The sequence below is a fragment of the Schistocerca serialis genome, chromosome 3 (assembly GCF_023864345.2).
Source record: "Schistocerca serialis cubense isolate TAMUIC-IGC-003099 chromosome 3, iqSchSeri2.2, whole genome shotgun sequence".
In the NCBI taxonomy this organism is placed as follows: domain Eukaryota; kingdom Metazoa; phylum Arthropoda; class Insecta; order Orthoptera; family Acrididae; genus Schistocerca; species Schistocerca serialis.
This window is the reverse complement of record NC_064640.1, coordinates 927,118,337-927,133,292: the sequence shown is the minus strand read 5'-3', so window position 1 is coordinate 927,133,292 and position 14,956 is coordinate 927,118,337. Positions and strand designations below refer to the sequence as shown.

Below are 14,956 nucleotides of genomic sequence, written 5' to 3'. Positions count from 1 at the left end.
ACTTTCGTTCTTAGTTAGATGAATTATGCCATGGAGACGTCACGAACTCACGGAATTTCCATATGCTATCAGACATTACGTCATGACTATGAAAGACGGAAATTAATAACGATACTGATTCCGCTAGACACTAGGCAACTCACCTTGTTTCTTTGTACACTTTCAGTATCAAGCGCCCATTCTCATGCACCAGTTAAAGTTGTTGTTCTCCATTCTGATGTCAACGGCTTGCTTCACGACAAAATCCCAGTAGGTAGATGCATAGTGTAAGATATTTGCTTGTTTATGTAGCTGTGTAAGGCAATAGCAGATTTGTCGAAATAGAGACATTTAATGTGGCATCAGTGGTCTGTGCAGCGTTCTGAAATCGTTAGTGTTGAATGACCAATATAACTGCCGTTGCATTCAGAAAAGCTTGCGAAGGACACTGGGACAAAGGCCGTATTTTACTTGGCGCATAATCTCTTTAATTTTCTTGGGTCGTTATAAAATGGATTGAATGTGTTGTACTCTCAAAACTTTGCCTATTTTATTTGTTGTAGCTCCGAGTAGGCTGATCATCTTACGATGATTATCTGCGGGAGGTGGGTTATGCAACATCTCGTTCACTGTAGCTGGTCATATGGAACATCTCTTTGAGATAACTGATCTAGGAATGCAGGTGGTTCTTTTCAGGAACAGTTTTAGCTATATGTTTTTTTTAATCACCTCATCTCAAACACATCGACTCTCCTTTCCCTGTCTCCGCAGAGTTTAAAACTTACTGATCTATTTGTCATTGGATGACGAAAGTTTTGTCTATTCAGGTGTAATTTAATGTGTGTAAGTTTGCGGTGAATAGTGTGGCAGAGCCTCCCATGTGACTTTCGTACAAAAGACACATCTAAAAATGGCAATTTTCCTTCTCTATTTTTCTCAGCACTGAACTTGGTATTAGTGTGCCTGCTATTCATATGATCAGTTAATGGGTTAGGAGCTTCCATTCCACGTAGCCGACCGGCCGCTGTGGCCGAGCGGTGCTAGGCGCTTCAGTCCGGAACCGCGCTGCTGCTACGGTCGTAGGTTCGAATCATGCCTCGGGCATGGATGTGTGTAATGTCCTTAGGTTAGATAGGTTTAAGTAGTTCTAAGTCTAGGAGACTGATGAGCTCAGATGTTAAGTCCCATAGTGCTTAGAGCCATTTGAAAGCCATCCGCGTGGCCGGATCATAACGAAAGAAGCTAGATTGACGAAGAGGATCTGAATTTAACGCGTGTTCTTTGAAATACTCCACGAAGAAATTAACCATATTGGGAGAAAATGGAGAACCTACGCCTACTCAAAGGTAATGTAAGAAAATTGCGCCGGCCGGAGTGGCCGAGCGGTTCTAGGCGCTACAGTCTGGAACCGCCCGACCGCTACGGTCGCAGGTTCGACTCCTGCCTCGGGCATGGATGTGTGTGATGTCTTTAGGTGAGTTAAGTTTGAGTAGTTCTAAGTTCTAGGGGACTGATGACCTCAGACGTTGAGACCCGTAGTGCTCAGAGCCATTTGAGCCAAGAAAATTACGTACAAATGAGATTTGCCAGGAAGTTGGAAATAATATTTATCAAAAACCAAAAATAGAATATTACGCGTAGTTGGAAATTAAGAAATTCGGAGCAGTTACTGAAATCATCGAATCTGTTTGCTCGCAGCGTGTGTCCGTGTACGGTCTTGTAAGTTTATGACAAGGACTAATTGTGTACTGTGCAATTCCTTTATTTACAAATATATAATAATTTAATGCGCGAATTAACATAAATGCGTGAGGAAGAGGATGAGATGAAGCATCGTTTAGCCGAGGATGGCCTTGGTGTGCAGGGGAGCAGCGTAGGCGGCAGGGGCGGCGTACGCAGGGGCGGCGTATGCGACGGGGGCGGCCACCTTCGCGTACGCTGGGGCGGCGTAGGCGACCGGGGCAGCCACCTTGGCGACGGCGGGGGCGGCGACGACAGCCTTAGCGGCCACCACGGGCTCGCGGTGCACGACGGCGTTGAAGCCGTTGACTGGGTCGGCCGTGTACTCGACGGTGCGGCGGGAGCCGTCGGGTTCTACCAGGCTGTAGCTGCCCTGCACCACGTCGCCGTTGCGTGTCTCCTGCTGGCCCTTGGAGTCGCCGGTCAGCGCGTCCTGGATGTCGTACGCGTAGCTGTACTGAGGGTTCGGGTCGTAGTCGTCGACGACGGCAGCCTTGGCGACGACGGGCGCGGCGCGGGCGACGGCGACGGTCGGGGCGGCGTAGGCGGGGGCGGCGTAGGCGGGGGCGGCGTAGGCGGGGGCGGCGTAGGCGGGGGCGGCGAGTGGCGCTCCGGGTGCGACGACGGCGGGGGCTCCCAGCAGACCCGCGCTCGCCACGGACAGCGCTCCGGCAAGGACCAACAGCTGCAGTCAACGACACTCTCTCACTCTCCGCTTAATTAATGCGTGCCCTAAACTTTTTCGGCTTGTCCCTTTCCTCCTCGGACGCCATTTACAATGGAGGAGGCAGATTCTTACCACCTTTTATCTCAACTGCTAGATATTTAAAAGCGAATTTATACAGTATATTTAGGGAGACGATCACAGTCTTTCACCCATCTACATTTACATCTAGATACGCAGAGACCTCAGAAAGTAAACTACTGGCAATTAAAATTGCTACACCACGAAGATGACGTGCTACAGACGCGAAATTTAACCGACAGAAAGAAGATGCTGTGATATGCAAATGATTAGCTTCTCAGAGCATTCACACAAGGTTGGCGCCGGTGGCGACACCTACAATGTGCTGACATGAGGAAAATTTCCAACCGATTTCTCATACACAAACAGCAGTTGACCGGCGTTGCCTGGTGAAACGTTGTTGTGATGCCTCGTGTAAGGAGGAGAAATGCGTACCATCACGTTTCCGACTTTGATAAAGGTCGTATTGTAGCCTATCGTGATTGCTGTTTATCGTATCGCGACATTGCTGCTCGTGTTGGTCGAGATCCAATGACTGTTAGCCGAATATGGAATCGGTGGGCTCAGGAGGGTAATACGGAACGCCGTGCTGGATCCCAACGGCCTCGTATCACTAGCAGTCGAGATGACAGGCATCTTATCCTCATGGCTGTGACGGATCGTGCAGCCACGTCTCGATCTCTGAGTCAAAAGGTGGGGACGTTAGCAAGACAACAACCATCTGCACGAACAGTTCGACGACGTTTGCAGCAGCATGGACTATCAGCTCGGAGACCGTGGCTGCGGTTGCCCTTGACGCCGCATTACAGACAGGAGCGCCTGCGATGGTGTACTCAACGACGAACCTGGGTGCACGAATCGCAAAACGTCATTTTTTTCGGATGAATCCAGGTTCTGTTTACAGCATCATGATGGTCGCATCCGTGTTTGGCGACATCGCGGTGAACGCACATTGGAAGCGTGTATTCGTCATCGCCATACTGGCGTATCACCCGGCGTGATGGTATGGGGTGCCATTGGTTACACGTCTCGGACACCTCTTGTTCGCATTGACGGCACTTTGAACAGTGGACGTTATATTTCAGATGTTTTACGACCCGTGGCTCTACTCTTCATTCGATCCCTGCAAAACCCTACGTTTCAGCAGGATAATGCACGACCGCATGTTGCAGGTCCTGTACGGGCTTTTCTGGAAACAGAAAATGTTCGACTGCTGCCCTGGCCTGCACATTCTCCAGATCTCTCACCAATTGAAAACGTCTGGTCAATGGTGGCCGAGCAACTGGCTCGTCACAATACGCCAGTCACTATTCTTGATGAACTGTGGTATCGTGTTGAAGCTGCATGGGCAGATGTACATGTACACGCCATCCAAGCTCTGTTTTGACTCTATGCCCAGGTGTATCAAGGCCGTTATTACGGCCAGAGGTGGTTGTTCTGGGTACTGATTTCTCAGGATCTATGCACTCAAATTGCGTGAAAATGTAATCACATGTCAGTTCTAGTATAATATATTTGTCCAATGAATACCCGTTTATCATCTGCATTTCTTCTTGGTGTAGCAATTTTAATGGCCTGTAGTGTAAGTTACGTCTGTCGTCCCAAGCCAAGACCATAGCTCAAAGAGCATGGCGCGTCGCCAGAAGAGAGTACGTACACAGGGTATCCTGCAGACGCAGTTCTGGTGCGGTACGGATAACAGGTGCATCACGGGTTGCGAGTGAAATAGCACGGCAATTGGAAACGTACTGCAATATTGAAGTTCTAGGTGCAGTTCGATTCTTGTGGCAAAATTTCTAGATTTTGTGGGAATTCCTCGTGAAATTCTGTCACTATATGGACTAAATGTGATGTCTTGTACAGCCGTAGTGAAATCGTGCCAACAGTTTGACCGAGACAGCACAGACAAGGGTGAAACTGATCGGGAAGTCCAGACCTCGGTCTTTTCGGCAAACTGGAAGAACATTTGGGAGGAAAGAGATTTTTCAGCGATGGCGAAGCTAAGACAGCAGTTTGCGAATGGCTCGGTGAGCAAGGAGTGGATTTCTGCCGTTCGAGAAACTGAACGATTGGTAGAACGTTCCGACCGTTATTTACAGAGACTTGGTGACTATATTGAAAAATGGTCTCACGTATCTGTGTCACTATGAAGTATAGTGCAGACTGCTATAATAATGAGTTAGTTACTTTTTGAAGTCTCTCGGTCCATATTCAGCCAGTCACTATACGGCGCATGGCGGAAGGTAACTTGCACCATTGTTAGTCATTCCTTTTTCCGTTTCACTCGTGTATGGAGCTTGGAAAAAACCACAGTCTACTTGCTTTCGCAGGAGCTCTGAGTTTTCTCGTCTTGCATTTACGTTCATTACGCGTGATGTATGTTGGTGGCAGAAGCATCGTTCTGTTACTGTTGCCAAGCTCAAAGGCGCCGGCCGGTGTGGCCGTGCGGTTAAAGGCGCTTCAGTCTGGAACCGCGTGACCGCTACGGTCGCAGGTTCGAATCCTGCCTCGGGCATGGATGTGTGTGATGTCCTTAGGTTAGTTAGGTTTAATTAGTTCTAAGTTCTAGCCGACTGATGACCTCAGAAGTTAAGTCGCATAGTGCTCAGAGCCATTTGAACCATTTTTTGAAGCTCAAAGGCCTCTACAACGTCGAGGAGACGTTATGTACGTCCTCGACGTTACATTCTAGTCTACAGGAACTTGGAGGCTGTTTCAATCGAAGCTTCAGGCGAGCCAAACAAACAGTGGGTTATTGGAGGTTCTAATGTGTTTAAGGATGTCACTTCGACATTTGTGTGCTTCTCGATGATGTATATGGAAGAAGTATTGGGATAACTGTGTCTATTGGTGCAAGCAATCATGCAGATTATGGTGGTCTTGAAGCTTTCGAAGATATTAATATAATAGCATGGGACACATTGGACATATCTAATGAATTTAATCTATTTTTTCTGAGATATCCGTTATATACTGGGTGTTTTAAAAACATTCGCCCGATTTCGCAAGACAATATTGTCTACATGAATGAAGACGGGAAAATCTTGAGGTGGATTTTAATTTTTGCATCAAAACTGAACTTTATTTTGGAGCCAGTTGCAAGTTTCCATTTGGTGTGGCTGTCGGTAGATCTCTCACTAATGAAGCTAGTTCGCTCACCCGCTCGCTCGTTCATTACCCAATGTGCGTTCGATTGGAAGGAAACTACCTTATATACTCTACATCTACAGCTACATTGATACTATGGACGCATAGACCAGATGTGGCTTAAATTCGAAGAAAGAGAATCGGCGGCAGCTGAGAGATTTATATACCAAATAAATTAATAAGAGATGATATTGATCCCCCATGGTACACAAAAAGGGTCAGAACCCTGTTGTAGAAGCCACGAGAAAAGTATGCCAAATTAAAATAATGCAAAGTCCCCAAGATTGGTAAAGTTTTACAGAAGGAGATCAAATCCGACTGAAAAATGATTTAGACAAATTATCTGTATTGTGTGAAAAGTGGCAATGAAAAGTGTGAGGTCAGCCACATAAATACTAAAAGAAATTCAGTAAATTTCGGTTACACGATAAATCATGCAACTGTAAAGGCTATCAGCTCAACTAAATATCTAGGTATACTAGTTACGAGCAACTTAATTTGGAATGATCACATAAATAACGTTGTGCGAAAGGCGAAAAATATTGCGGTTTATTGGCAGAATACTTAGAAAATGCAACAGGTCTACTGAAGAGACTGCTTACACTACGCTTGACCGTCCTCTGCTAGAGTGTTACTGAGCGAAATGAGATCCTTACCGGCTAGGAATGACGGAGGACATCGAAAAAGTTCAAAGAAAGGGAGCTTGTTTTCGTTTTGTATTTTCACGAAATAGAGGAGCTGAGGTGGCGATCGTTAAAAGAATAGTGCTTTTTGTTGCTGCGAAATCTTTTCACTCTCAATCTCCGATATTCTCCTTCGAATGCGAAAATGTTTTGTTGATGCCCACTCGCATAAGGAGAAATGATCATCGTAATAAAATAAGGGAAATAGGAGCTCGCGCGGAAAGATTTAAGTGTTCGTTTGTCCCGTGCGCTGTTAAAGAGTGGAACGGTAGAGAAATAATGTGAAAGTGGTTCGATGAATCCTCTACCTAGCACTTAGGCGTGAATTACAGAATAACCATGAAGATGCAGATGTAGGCACATGTAAAAAAGTATGCCAAGACATGTAAATGCATGTAAAAGATACGCGCTTGTAAATTTGGATAGTTATTTTGGAAGTCACAGCTTTGTAGTCCTATTCGTAATTTAAAATTGTACTCCAACTTTCAGTCCGCCTGCTTAGCCGGGTGGTAACGTGCTTGCCTCCCATGCAAGCGGGCTTGGGTTCGATTCCCGGATGGGTTGGAGATTATCTCCGTTCATGTAGTGTATGTTGTGTTGTTCTCATCATCGTTTCATCCTGCTCACCGGCACGCAAGTAGCCCAATGTGGCGTCGACTGAAATAAGACTTGCTTTGCACTCGGCGGCCGAACTTCCCCGGACAGCACCTCCCGGCCAACAATACCATACCATCATTCCATTTTCCAAGTTTCTGTATGGATTCATGTAGATGATATATTCTTGTGAAATGGGATGTATCTCTTTGAGACAGCCTTCTAACTGAAACAACTCCTGCAGTAAAAATCTAAAATCCTTCGTCTATTGCCCCAGCCCAACTTCATGAAGTTTCATAAGGCTTGAACAACACTTCTAATGAACCAAACCCTTCAGAGTCCTTACTATATAAGCTAATGGTATATGAAATTAAATCCGAAAATGCGCACGCTCTTATAAAGCAAGGCTAAATCTACGGAAATAAGCAATCGTGGCGGCAACATGGGAGACCTTCTCCTCCCAGTTTCAAGGGGGAAAAAACACGTCGGCTATTGTTAGTTCTCAATGAAAGGCTTCATGTATGCCTAAGAAAGATGAAAATTTGTGATGAAATCAAGTGTATTCGCTGACAGTTTTACTGTCAGACCTCTTTCGACCTTCGGACTAGAACAGTTTTACCGAGCGAGGTGATGCAGTGGATAGCTCACTGGACTCGCTTTCGGGAGGACGACGGTTCAAACCTGCCTCCGGTAAGCCTGATTTAGGTTTTCCGTGATTTCCCTAAATCACTTCAGGCAAATGCCGGGACGGTTCCCTTTCCTATCCTTCACCAAACAGGTGGGACGGATGAGCTCGCTGGTGTATTCCCTCCCCCAAATTAACCAACCAATCAACTAGAGCAGTTTTTTTCTCATCTGTTAAACCCGATGCTTCACTCTGTCTTAGCCTACTGATTAGCAAACTCTGTGTCTCTTGGTGATCAAATTGTTATATTACCTTTATTTGCCTCCTAGGAAGCTTGTTTTTCTAATACTGTGTATGGAACTCCTTAAAGAAACTGTAACTATTTGATGAATTGCACCTTATATGCACACTATCGTACTACGTAGCTTATTTTATCATGGTGTGTGGAATGTTGTCAGACTGGAAGACAGGGGAATAAGCTACTGCAATGACCGATCGTATTGTATTAGTACATGCTTCACCTAGAATTCCAAAAAGATATTATTTGTTTATTATTCTGACCTGTAAAGCTATGTTTTCCTTATGTAATGTCGCGAGAGACTGTGCGATCTGTGTCAAAATGACAGAATCCTAGAAATTTGATCTGACACAATAAGCTTCATTCCGACCATATTTTAGCTTACTCGAGACTGGTCGATTAGAGATTTAACGTAGACATTTCAGAGTAAATACACTCCTGGAAATGGAAAAAAGAACACATTGACACCGGTGTGTCAGACCCACCATACTTGCTCCGGACACTGCGAGAGGGCTGTACAAGCAATGGTCACACGCACGGCACAGCGGACACACCAGGAACCGCGGTGTTGGCCGTCGAATGGCGCTAGCTGCGCAGCATTTATGCACCGCCGCCATCACTGTCAGCCAGTTTGCCGTGGCATACGGAGCTCCATCGCAGTCTTTAACACTGGTAGCATGCCGCGACAGCGTGGACGTGAACCGTATGTGCAGTTGACGGACTTTGAGCGAGGGCGTATAGTGGGCATGCGGGAGGCCGGGTGGACGTACTGCCGAATTGCTCAGCACGTGGGGCGTGAGGTCTCCACAGTACATCGATGTTGTCGCCAGTGGTCGGCGGAAGGTGCACGTGCCCGTCGACCTGGGACCGGACCGCAGCGACGCACGGATGCACGCCAAGACCGTAGGATCCTACGCAGTGCCGTAGGGGACCGCACCGCCACTTCCCAGCGAATTAGGGACACTGTTGCTCCTGGGGTATCGGCGAGGACCATTCGCAACCGTCTCCATGAAGCTGGGCTACGGTCCTGCACACCGTTAGGCCGTCTTCCGCTCACGCCCCAACATCGTGCAGCCCGCCTCCAGTGGTGTCGCGACAGGCGTGAATGGATGGACGAATGGAGACGTGTCGTCTTCAGCGATGAGAGTCGCTTCTGCCTTGGTGCCAATGATGGTCGTATGCGTGTTTGGCGCCGTGCAGGTGAGCGCCACAATCAGGACTGCATACGACTGAGGCACACAGGGCCAACACCCGGCATCATGGTGTGGGGAGCGATCTCCTACACTGGCCGTACACCACTGGTGATCGTCGAGGGGACACTGAATAGTGCACGGTACATCCAAACCGTCATCGAACCCATCGTTCTACCACACCTAGACCGGCAAGGGAACTTGCTGTTCCAACAGGACAATGCACGTCCGCATGTATTCCGTGCCACCCAACGTGCTCTAGAAGGTGTAAGTCAACTACCCTGGCCAGCAAGATCTCCGGATCTGTCCCCCATTGAGCATGTTTGGGACTGGATGAAGCGTCGTCTCACGCGGTCTGCACGTCCAGCACGAACGCTGGTCCAACTGAGGCGCCAGGTGGAAATGGCATGGCAAGCCGTTCCACAGGACTACATCCAGCATCTCTACGATCGTCTCCATGGGAGAATAGCAGCCTGCATTGCTGCGAAAGGTGGATATACACTGTACTAGTGCCGACATTGTGCATGCTCTGTTGCCTGTGTCTATGTGCCTGTGGTTCTGTCAGTGTGGTCATGTGATGTATCTGACCCCAGGAATGTGTCAATAAAGTTTCCCCTTCCTGGGACAATGAATTCACGGTGTTCTTATTTCAATTTCCAGGAGTGTAAATAGCACTTCGTTGAAGCAATAGTCTGAAAATAGGCATCTAACAGTCATAAGTGTATGAAAATAACCCTATAAATTAGAAACGGGACAGTAACGTAGCTTCTGTTATACTCTCCGTTGCAAATTGTCTTACCTCCTACTCACTCTATAATTCTCAACAGCGATGACTTACGTCAGAATCAAATAAAATTTCGAAGCTGATTGATGGATTGAACGATTTAGAACGATTATCACAATTCTGGCAGAACTGTATTCTTATTAAACTGTGTGTTAATTCAGGAACATCTGTTACTACAACGCTCTTTAGATTTCTAATTGCATCAGCTTACTTCGGCTGTCTTTAGATCTCTTTCCTGTGAGAAACTACCTTTTCCAAAGCAGTACCATCTACAGGGTGTTTCAAAAATGACCGGTATATTTGAAACGGCAATAAAAACTAAACGAGCAGCGATAGAAATACACCGTTTGTTGCAATATGCTTGGGACAACAGTACGTTTTCAGGCGGACAAACTTTCGAAATTACAGTAGTTACAATTTTCAACAACAGATGGCGCTGCGGTCTGGGAGACTCTATAGTACGATATTTTCCACATATCCACCATGCGTAGCAATAATATGGCGTAGTCTCTGAATGAAATTACCCGAAACCTTTGACAACGTGTCTGGCGGAATGGCTTCACATGCAGATGAGATGTACTGCTTCAGCTGTTCAATTGTTTCTGGATTCTGGCGGTACACCTGGTCTTTCAAGTGTCCCCACAGAGAGAAGTCACAGGGGTTCATGTCTGGCGAATAGGGAGGCCAATCCACGCCGCCTCCTGTATGTTTCGGATAGCCCAAAGCAATCACACGATCATCGAAATATTCATTCAGGAAATTAAAGACGTCGGCCGTGCGATGTGGCCGGGCACCATCTTGCATAAGCCACGAGGTGTTCGCAGTGTCATCTAAGGCAGTTTGTACAGCCACAAATTCACGAAGAATGTCCAGATAGCGTGATGCAGTAATCGTTTCGTTCGGATCTGAAAAATGGGCCAATGATTCCTTTGGAAGAAATGGCGGCCCAGACCAGTACTTTTTGAGGATGCAGGGACGATGGGACTGCAACATGGGGATTTTCGTTTCCCCATATGCACCAGTTCTGTTTATTGACGAAGCCGTCAGTAAACCAAATGCTGCCCACATGCATATCGCCGTCATCAATCCTGTGCACTATATCGTTAGCGAATGTCTCTCATGCAGCAATGGTAGCGGCGCTGAGGGGTTGCCGCGTTTGAATTTTGTATGGATAGAGGTGTAAACTCTAGCGCATGAGACGATACGTGGACGTTGGCGTCATTTGGACCGCAGCTGCAACACGGCGAACGGAAACCCGAGGCCGCTGTTGGATCACCTGCTGCACTAGCTGCGCGTTGCCCTCTGTGGTTGCCGTACGCGGTCGCTCTACCTTTCCAGCATGTTCATCCGTCACGTTCCCAGTCCGTTGAAATTTTTCAAACAGATCCTTTATTGTATCGCTTTTCGGTCCTTTGGTTACATTAAACCTCCGTTGAAAAGTTCTTCTTGTTGCAATAACACTGTGTTCTAGGCGGTGGAATTCCAACACCAGAAAAATCCTCTGTTCTAAGGAATAAACCATGTTGTCCACAGCACACGTGCACGTTGTGAATAGCACACGCTTACAGCAGAAAGACGACGTACAGAATGGCGCACCCACAGACTGCGTTGTCTTCTATATCTTTCACATCACTTGCAGCGCCATCTGTTGTTGAAAATTGTAACTACTGTAATTTCGAAAGTTTGTCCGCCTGAAAATGTACTGTTGTCCCAAGCATATTGCAACAAACGCTGTATTTCTATCGCTGCTCGTTTAGTTTTTATTGCCGTTTCAAATATACCGGTCATTTTTGAAACACCCTGTACAATACATTATGATTTGCTTCATAGGGACAATGCCTTTTACGTAATTATGACGTTGTTTTCGAACTAGTATGGGAGGTTCGAGATATGTTCAAACGATGATGGTTTAAGTTCTTTCATTCTTTGTTGACGATAGATAAATATAACGTTCTGTGTATACATTCTGATACGTTGATGCACCGAACAGCGAAGTTAACAGAGTAGCAGTTATGCGATTTCGAATACAGTCGTAATAACGTGGAAGAAATATTAGAAGAGGCAAACGTTTCATTGCCTTTTATTTTGCATTTGTCATTCTGATTATATAAGTGAAGTTAATCTGTAAATGCTCACCTTCTATTGGCTAATGCTTTGTATAACAACAGTAGACAAGCAAATACACATTCGTGAAACTTCTGGCATTCTCCATTAGTTCATTTATTTACGAGATTAAATGTAGGAGTAACTGCTAACATAATAAATAAGGACTATTAACAGTACTTTAGTGACGTTTTACTTAAAATTATTTCCGGCTCGTGTGTTGACATACACTATATTTATAATTTTTAAAGAAAATTTCGTTGTAGATCACATAAACTGCTTCTCCATATTCCGGTGTATTAGGAATTTACATATCAAAAAAATTTCTGTATCATATCTGATTGCGACTGAAAGTTTGATTGAGCTTCTGACAAGGAGAGTAATTAACATAAATTTTGTACATTGATAGTAAGAAAAAGAGGCCTGTGAAAAACCTGAAAAGCACGCCGGAAAGAAGTAGTTGTCTTTCATCCACCGTCCTGTCAAGTGGAATGTAATTTAAGAAGGACACATTTCACTTACATTCGTCACCGTGGTCAAATAATAAGCGCGAGAAAGTCGTTAACTGCTACCAAAATCAGTGTCACTTTACAGCCGAGTGCACGCTATCAGGAAACTTTCTGCAAATATATAATTGTTCGGGGCACTAGGGCTCGAACTGCGTTCCAGAACCAGCACCCATAATTTAAAACCAGTTATAGTTACAATGCAAATTCTATGCAAACTGAAAACAGACTCTTGGGCTGTAGCTCGTACATTTTCTACCGTATAGTCTACCTCTTTCCAAAGGGGCTAGCTGTGTGAACACTGTGCAGGAGAATGCATAAAGAAGAGGCGACAGATTGAAGCTTTGCCCATGAAACGTGCTCTATGGCCTCAGTCTGAGTGGGAGATGCCCGTGGAACTCCCTTGACCGAGATTGAAACCTGATGCGGTGTATAGCTTTAATCTGCCAGAGTTTCATTACCACTGCATAGCAATTTAGGTATAACGTTGACGACGAGGGCGCATCCATTTCGGTGAGTCCTGGTGCATAGACGCCCCAAGTAATTAACGGGAAGATCACGACAGCTGTAGGTCTCGACTAACCGACCGTGGAAAGACGACTGTCACAAGATGGCTGCAATACTACTGTTGGACAGACGCCAAGAAAAAAGTGCAATCTGCTACGGGAAGAGAAATAAGCACAACGTAAGAGCGAGAATGCTGCTTACCGTGACTGCCATTGTGGTGGATGTGAACTGACTGTTGGCTTCTCTGGACCCGGGTGGGTCTTATATACCTGGCCGGACGTCCAGTTGATGTAATCGGGTGCTCTTTCAAAATTGACCACGCCTGCGTGGCCGGCAGCTGAGCTCAGTGCGTCTACGCGTTACAGCGATCTATTTGGAGTGACCCCGGCTTCAGCCCCGGGGCGTGACCGAAATCGGCGCCCCGCTTCTGTCGAAAGCCGGCCGGCCGCGGTTACACCACAGCATCCAATGTCGCTTTCACCGCCTTATCTTACACGCCCTCCGCTTTGCGTCTCGGCGCAGACATCTCTTATTGTCCATAGCGTGTCCCTGCGTTCATTCATCATTACTTGACACATTACACTGAGGAGAAATATTGACCTTCGCAGAAGAAATACGTTACTACGCACCGTTATTTCGTGACGCCAACGAGGAGAAACTGTGTTTGCAGCTTATAATATTAAAAGCACCACGAAACTAGGATTTCTTTTATGTTTCATCGCCACTATTGTTATCTTCGTTAATAATTTTCATTTCAGACATCTGTGAAAGCCCTGTTTGATGTGATCTGCGTTTTAGGGAAATGTCAGCAATTTGTGTCAGAGATACAGTATGAGTCAGATTGTCTTTTCGAGAGATTTGATTTAATAGGTTTATCTTGACGCTCACAGAGTCTGAATACATTGAGCCTAAATGCATCGAACACTGAATAATGAGCAAGAAGGGCGTTAAGTCTCAACTGCAAGAAAAATTTAATGTAATGTTGGCATTTATACTGGGGTTACAGGTAAGTGATTAAATACTTACAAGCAATTGTTGATGTAATTTATGAGATTGGCAAACAAGCGTTAATTAGACCTTATTTACCAATCGATAAATTAAATGCCAATTAACAGTCGGAATACTTGTATATTTTGCCATATTACCAGTCTGTTTGTGCGCCCTCTGAGACGGACAAATTTATTGTCGGTATTCCAAATATTTCTCTAGATAATTTAATTACATCTGCACCATGACGTTGAAGTGCCTCGTTAAAATAATGCAGCACAGGCAAAGGACATATCACTGAATACGAATTTTTTAAAACAGTATTGTGCAGTAAGGTAGTATTAAGTGGACACCAATATAAGCGAATGGATTACATGGTAAATAAGTAAATAATCTTTGTATATAACTTGTCTTACGACGGCTTTCAACTGCTGGCATGCCACTGTTGATTGTTGAAATGTCCAATTTTCCCTTTGACGAAGAATTTCTAACATGAAAAACTTTCACCAGCGTTCCCTCGCTACATTTCAGACTTCTGCAGATTACATTAAAAAATGACAGAAAAGGCTAACAAATGTGCAACTGACCGTACTGACAAAAGCCGTATTTTTATAAAGCTGGAGAGAACTTACAGTGAAACAAGCTGCTTTAGAACAATACGTAAGATAAAGGAGGATGGATTGTAAAAAACTCTGTCGAAATGACATTCATCTTAAGCTTTGAGCAGATATTCTACTGACCATATGTAGAAATAAGGTCTGCCAAATTTCAGAGAATCAGATTGCAGTACGTCCGATACCAGTTGGATGTAGAGTCTAGTTGGTTCTAAATATGTCTCCAAGTGCTTTTACTAACCCCTCTAGTTGCTATTCAAATGAACAAGAAGGGTGAGTTTCCACTGGGACCGGAAGGAATTTGATGAATGTTACACGGTCCACATTGCATATGTTATTATTGCGACTACTCAGAACTGGAGGAACACCCTCGCATAGACCAGTGATTTAAAGAAAGTAATGCTATAAACTTTAAGTTACTTTTTTGCCCACTAATATGTTTGACTGTGGATGG

The 14,956-nt window shown here is 45.4% G+C and overlaps 1 protein-coding gene across 1 annotated transcript; it reads right to left on the bottom strand.

Annotated features, from left to right (window-relative positions):
- Positions 1–1,816: 1,816 nt before the first annotated feature.
- On the bottom strand, positions 1,817–13,114 carry LOC126471325 (cuticle protein 21-like). Its single transcript, XM_050099448.1, has 2 exons — positions 13,103–13,114; positions 1,817–2,404 (listed from the first exon to the last, which is right to left on the bottom strand). The coding sequence occupies exons 1-2, from the start codon at positions 13,112–13,114 to the stop codon at positions 1,817–1,819; spliced, it is 600 nt and encodes a 199-aa protein (XP_049955405.1).
- Between the last annotated feature and the right edge of the window lie 1,842 nt (positions 13,115–14,956).